The sequence below is a fragment of the Porites lutea genome, chromosome 10 (assembly GCF_958299795.1).
Source record: "Porites lutea chromosome 10, jaPorLute2.1, whole genome shotgun sequence".
Lineage (NCBI taxonomy): Eukaryota > Metazoa > Cnidaria > Anthozoa > Scleractinia > Poritidae > Porites > Porites lutea.
The window spans coordinates 16189726-16195964 of record NC_133210.1 but is presented as its reverse complement, the minus strand read 5'-3'; the positions used below and the strand labels follow the sequence as shown (position 1 = coordinate 16195964).

At 39.0% G+C, this 6239-nt stretch overlaps 2 protein-coding genes across 2 annotated transcripts; one reads left to right on the top strand and one right to left on the bottom strand.

The window, feature by feature from the left end:
• Positions 1–954: 954 nt before the first annotated feature.
• On the bottom strand, positions 955–1856 carry LOC140951029 (demethylmenaquinone methyltransferase-like). The gene has a single exon (XM_073400252.1). The coding sequence runs from the start codon at positions 1811–1813 to the stop codon at positions 1010–1012; it is 804 nt and encodes a 267-aa protein (XP_073256353.1). The 5' UTR covers positions 1814–1856; the 3' UTR covers positions 955–1009.
• Positions 1857–2604: 748 nt separating this feature from the next.
• Positions 2605–4887, top strand: LOC140950725 (juvenile hormone acid O-methyltransferase-like). Its single transcript, XM_073399964.1, has 2 exons — positions 2605–2656; positions 4066–4887. Exons 1-2 carry the CDS (start codon positions 2605–2607, stop codon positions 4872–4874), a joined length of 861 nt encoding a protein of 286 aa, XP_073256065.1. The 3' UTR covers positions 4875–4887.
• Positions 4888–6239: the final 1352 nt, after the last annotated feature.

Genomic DNA, 6239 nt, shown 5'->3' with positions numbered 1-6239 from the left:
GATGAACTGTTCCATTTGAATTCTCCCCGGAATTTCCGGGTTTTCTATACAAATGGTAAACGCTCGTGGTCTTCGATCTTGTAACCTCTACTCTAAAGTGTCGATGTATGCAGATGATACTTCCACGTTTAACTGTTGCACATTCTGATGAGCACATCCTAGAACAACATATAATCTACATGAAATACATACATAGCTAGCGAATAAACTTAGCCTAAATGTGATAAAGACAAAATATATCATTGTGGCACGTCAATGCAGGATAAAATACCCTCAGCACCAGCTTAATATTCATGTCTATCACAAACCCCTTATCAGGCATTAGACGTACAAACATCTTGGTGTTGAAATAGATCAATCATTAACTCGGAGAGATCATGTAGACAAAATTGCTAAGAAGGTTTCTGGAGGGATTGGGGTTCTGAGACGTGTAAGGAATCTCATAACTTATCCTACATTAACTACGATGTACAAATTAACTCCATTGTACTACCGTATTTTAATTATTGTAGTATAATGTGAGGGAGCTGTGGGAAAAACAGAGCTGCCAGGGTGATAACCTTCTCTAGTTGCGATAGACGGTCAGTTGAGATACTGGATGAAATTGGGTGGGATAATCTTGAGACACGAAGGACAAGGCAATTAGCCACAATAATGTATACATTGAAAAATCACATTGTACCAGATCATTTGGCTCAAATTTTTAATAGTACAAACCGGCTAGGTATTCCTATAATCCAAGAAACTCAAAACATAATTTGTTTTAACCAAGACGGTAAGAGACATACTTTCCGTAGTGAAAAAAACTTGTTGTTTAATTTTAATTTTACATTCATTCAATGTATTACTGAATAAAGTTCGTGTTTTTCAACTAAAAGTCAGAGTCTATGCTGCGGTGAGACCCTTTGTTCAAAAAAAATTAGCTTTACACCGCACCTACGAATGAATTAGGTGAAACAAAAAGAAATATAACAGTCGTACGCTGTGAATTTATGTAAAAGAGGGTTCTTTATAAATGTTCTTTGTCTTTCTTAACGGCTGTTAGTCGGCAAACAGTAACCTTTTCATGTTTCGTTCCTCGAAAGTCGAGAGAGAGCTTTCCGTCTTCATCAGTGTAGGGACCTAGATACTTCTTCAATCGCTCTTCAGTGACAAGGGAAGGATCAAACAGGCCACATGTAGTCGACCATTGCCATTCGAGAAACTCTTGAACGGTTTCAAACGCAAGCCCCTTGCAGTGGGTATCAAAACTCCGAATAATTTCATCAAATCCCGCCAATAAACAATAGCGTTCCATCTTCGTCTTTGACTCAAAATGAAACAAACGAAAAATACGCTCTGCGTTCTCCGGATTCAGTAGCACGTAAGCGTTGTAATCAAACAAGGGTAGATAGGACATGTATTGAACTGCTACTTTTCCACCAACCTTAAGACTTTCAAACATGTTGTTGAAGACTTGTTGCTTGTTAGTCATCCAATGAAGAGCGTAATTACTGAAAATGATGTCGTAGACTTTAGAACCAATTCCTGGGAAGTTTATGGCACTCCCTTCTACAAACGAGAGATTCTCAATTTGACTGTGCGCTTCTTTGGCCAGTTGAATTCGTTCCTTGTCAGGATCTACACCAGTAACCATTCCTTCGGGTCCTACCAACTCAGCTAGGTATGCAGACAGTTCTCCTGTACCGCAGCCTAAATCCAAGATAACATCTCCAGCTTTGGGGCAGACATCTGTTTGGATGAAGTCTTCACCGTCCACTTTTTGCTCGGAAAGCGACGCTTGTTGGTAACCTTCAGCAGGACTCCGTTGCATTTCTTTTACGAGTCGACGAGACGTCTTTTAGAGATAGAGTCGATGAAGTTGCACAAAAGTTTGAAAAGCCCCTTCTTATATTAGTGAGTAAAATCTAGCAGAGTATATACCACGTGACTAAGTCCTACGTGCTTCATTGTATCCGAATTCTATTTTAGGTGACCCGTTTTTCTTGATCGCGCCCAAAATATCCCCTTCCCCTTCAAACGCCTGCCACGTAGGTTAAGTTTTAGGTGACCCGTTTTTCTCGATCGCGCCCACAATATCCCCTTCCCCTTCGATCGCCTGCCACGTAGGTTAAGTTTTCGAACTAAAAATACAACTTACTTGACTCAGAAAAAGTTACTTGATAATTACACGTGAGGTATTATATCGGAAACATTTTGCGTCCAGGTCCACATGGGAGAAAGCTTTCTTTAACCTTAATACCCGACTTTGGCATGAATATAAACACTTTGTCGTTGTTTATTATTGCAGTTTATTATTATGAACTACGTTTCATTTCACACCTCCCTCATCGTTGTCATATTGTGCCTAACTTTGTACCTGTAATTTAGTGAAACTATAGGTAGCTCATGTCTCTTTGGTTATGCCGTGCAAATACACTTCAATCAATCAATTAACTTTATTTAAACACGGTAAATGGCTCAGCAAGCTGGTTTTCAGACATGCCGTGTGATAATTACAATTTATAAAAATTAAGACTAGTGATTAACTAACAATACAATATAACAGCAAGAAATGAGTATTAGAAATAAGATAAAAACATAATAAAAGTTATATCCTAAGATATGGCGAGTTTAAAGCTAGTAAGATCCCCCATCTCACGTATTTCATTTGACAGTTGGTTCCAAGCCAAATCCCTTAATTACGGATTGCCTTAAGACGCAAATTTCTGTTTTTTTGTTATGAAATGACAGACCTGAAAGGCAATGAAAAAAGGAGAACATTATATTTTTTTTGGCATTTACTCAATGTGCAAGACTTAAAATAAATGTATACTTGTGATGGGCCCAAAATATAACACTACCCTACGGACTGAGTCACGTACAACGCACGTCAACTGATACTCTGATAGCTTAATTTAGTATCGAATTTAGTACCTTTTGTGCATTTGATCTCTAAAGATCAATAACGCACAGGTCGCCACAACACAGTCGAGGGTTTACACCTTGGGCTTGTCGGTAGTATTCATTTATTTTAAGTCTAGACACATTTAAAAAAACCGGAAGAGAATGTTTTTTGCCTGAACAAAAAGTCATATGCGAAATGAACCTGTTCCTAGTCTGTCTAGTTAATTACGAGACTTGCTGAACCATCAGCTGCACTTCCCTGTACTACTTTACGAGTTGACTAATCTTTTAGAGATCAAATGCACTAAATACGATGCTAAATTAAGCTATGACAGTATCAGTTGACGTGCGTTCTACGTGACTCAGTCTAGGGTAGTATTATATTTTGGGCGTATAAGTATACATTTATTCTATTTACAGTGAGTAAATGCCAAAAAATATATAACGCTCTCCTTTTTTCATTGCCTTTCAGGTCTGTCATTTCATAACAAAAAACAGAAATTTTCATCTTAAGGCAATCCGTAGTTAAGAGATAAGGAAGTGTATTTGCCCGGTATGACCAAAGAGGCATAAGCTACCTATAGTTACACTAAATTACAGGCACAAAATTAGGTACAATATGACAAGTCGTTGAAATGCGGTGGGGGGTGGGGGGGGGGGGGGGGAGGGGTGAAATGAAACGTAGTTCATAATAATAAACTGCAATAATAGTACACAACGACTGAGTGTTTATATTCATGATTCCAAAGTCGTGTATTAAGGTTAAAGACAGATTTCTGTCCTGTTGACCCAAACGTTAAAAGTTTCCGGTTTTATAATACGTCGTGTGTAATTATCATGTAACTTTTTCTGGGTCAAGTAAGTTGTATTTTTAGTTCGAAAACTTTACCTACGTGGCAGGCATTCGAAGGGGAAGGGGATATTGTGGGCGCGATCGAGAAAAACGGGTCACCTAAAACTTAACCTACGTGGCAGGCGTTTGAAGGGGAAGGGGATATTTTGGGCGCGATCGAGAAAAACAGGTCACCTAAAATAGAATTTGGATACAATGAAGCACGTAGAACTTAGTCACGTGGCATATGCTCTGCTAGATTTTACTCTCTAATATAAGCCGGCTTTTCAAACTTTTGTGCAACTTCATCGACCCATTTTATCTCTAAACGACGTTTCGTCCGCTAGTAAAAGAAACGCAACGAAGTGAAGCTGAAGGTTACCAGCAAGCCTCGCTTTCCGAGCAAAAAGTGGACGGTGAAGACTTCATCCAAACAGATGTCTGCCCCAAAGATGGAGACTTCATCTTAGATTTAGGCTGTGGCACAGGAGAACTGTCTGCATACCTCGCTGAGTTGGTAGGACCCGAAGGAAAGATTATTGGTGTAGATCCTGACAAGGAGCGAATTCAACTGGCCAAAGAGTCGCACAGTCAAATCGAAAATCTCTCGTTTGTAGAAGGGAGTGCCATAAACTTCCCAGGAATTGATGCTGAAGTCTACGACATCATTTTCAGTAATCACGCTCTTCATTGGATGACTAACAAGCAACAAGTCTTCAACAACATGTTTGACAGTCTTAAGGTTGGAGGAAAAATAGCAGTTCAATACATGTCCTATCTGCCCTTGTTTGATTACAACGCTTACGTGCTACTGAATCCCGAAAACGCAGAGCGTATTTTTCGTTTGTTTCATCTTGAGTCAAAGACGAAGATCGAGCGGTATTGTTTATCGGCTGGATTTGAAATCATTCGGAGTTTTGACACCCACTGCAAGGGGCTTGTGTTTGAAACCGTTCAGGAGCTTCTCGAGTGGCAATGGTCGGGTACATATGGCGTGTTTGATCCTTCCCTTGTCACTGAAGAGCGTTTGCAAAAGTATCTAGCTCCCTACACTGATGAAGACGGAAAGCTCTCTCTGGACTTTCGAGGAACGAAACATGAAAAGGTTACTGCTTGCCGACTGAAAGCCGTTAAGAAAGACAAAGAACATTCATAATGAACCCTCTCTCACTTTTAGGTGTAAAAGAATAGCGATACAATAATGTTTTAACTCGATTGGAACAGTCTGCTCTCAGCCGTGGCAAGCAACATCTCTAACTAATTTTCGACGATTATTAATTAACTCAGACACGGAGTTCATGAAAAAAAGGGTTTTAATTTAGCTCTCTTTTCTTAGTAAGTAACATGTTTGTATTAGCGATGCTGAAACTCAGCCTTCGCTGATACGTTGTGTTTTTCCTTATATTACATTGATGGAAATATTTATTTATTTTTTGATAATGCCTGATGTTTGTAACCGTCTGTAAATAAAGATGATGATGACGATGATGATTCAGAATGGGCCCGCCTTTTTTTGGCTTCCTGTGACCGCGGGGGGCGGGGGAAGGGCTTCCTAGCCCCCCATTTTCAGGCGAGAATAGAATAGAAAAATTCTTTATTTAAACTTGGTAAAATCTATCAGGAGTATAAAAAAGTTTCATAAATAAACCTAGCTACCCTAAACAATAAGCAAGACTACCTACAACTAACCTAACTAAGACCTGTTTTTCATGAATGCTGCGCACACAGCACAAAAAAAATCAGAAATTCAGATAAGCCAGTCGTTTAAAATTGACTGAAAGATTTGGCCTTTCTCATATCACAGGGCAGGCTGTTCCAGAGAACTGCTGCGCTATAACTGAAGCTGTTCTTCATGAAGGTAGTTCGCGGGAACGGGACAGTTAGTTTGTTAAGAGAGTCCCTTAGGGAGTAGTGCGTTCCATATCGTTCAACAAAGTTAGAGGATAAATATCCTGGAACAAGATCATTTAAAGACTTGTAAACCATTAGGGCTTTTTGCATTTGAAACTGAGTGCTCAAATCTTTCCAATTAAGTTGTCTAAATAAGCGGTTGGCATCAGCATCATATCTAGAAATGGTTAGAACACAAGCAGCACGGTTCTGAAGCTTTTGTAGCCTGTCAAACAATTTTTTTCCACAATTACCCCAAACAATATTACAATAATCGAATTGAGATTGAATGAGAGCGTTGTATATACAATGGAGAGTAGGCGTTGGAACAAATTCTCTAATTCTTTCAATTGCTCCAGAAGGGAAAGTCTTAGATAATTTATCGATGTGCGTTTGCCAACAACAAACAACAACAACACTTTATTCACATTTCCATTACAGGGTTTGTCAAACTTATTGAATAATTAGTAACTTAACACGTAGAATATTCAATTACAATTTAAACTAAATATTATTACATAGAAGGAAATGCCTAGCGGCTAGATAACCGTAAGGTTTTCGAGCTAGCAACTAGTTCTTTGAAAGTAGTGTCGAATGTACAGGGCATCACAATAACTAGACATACAAAACG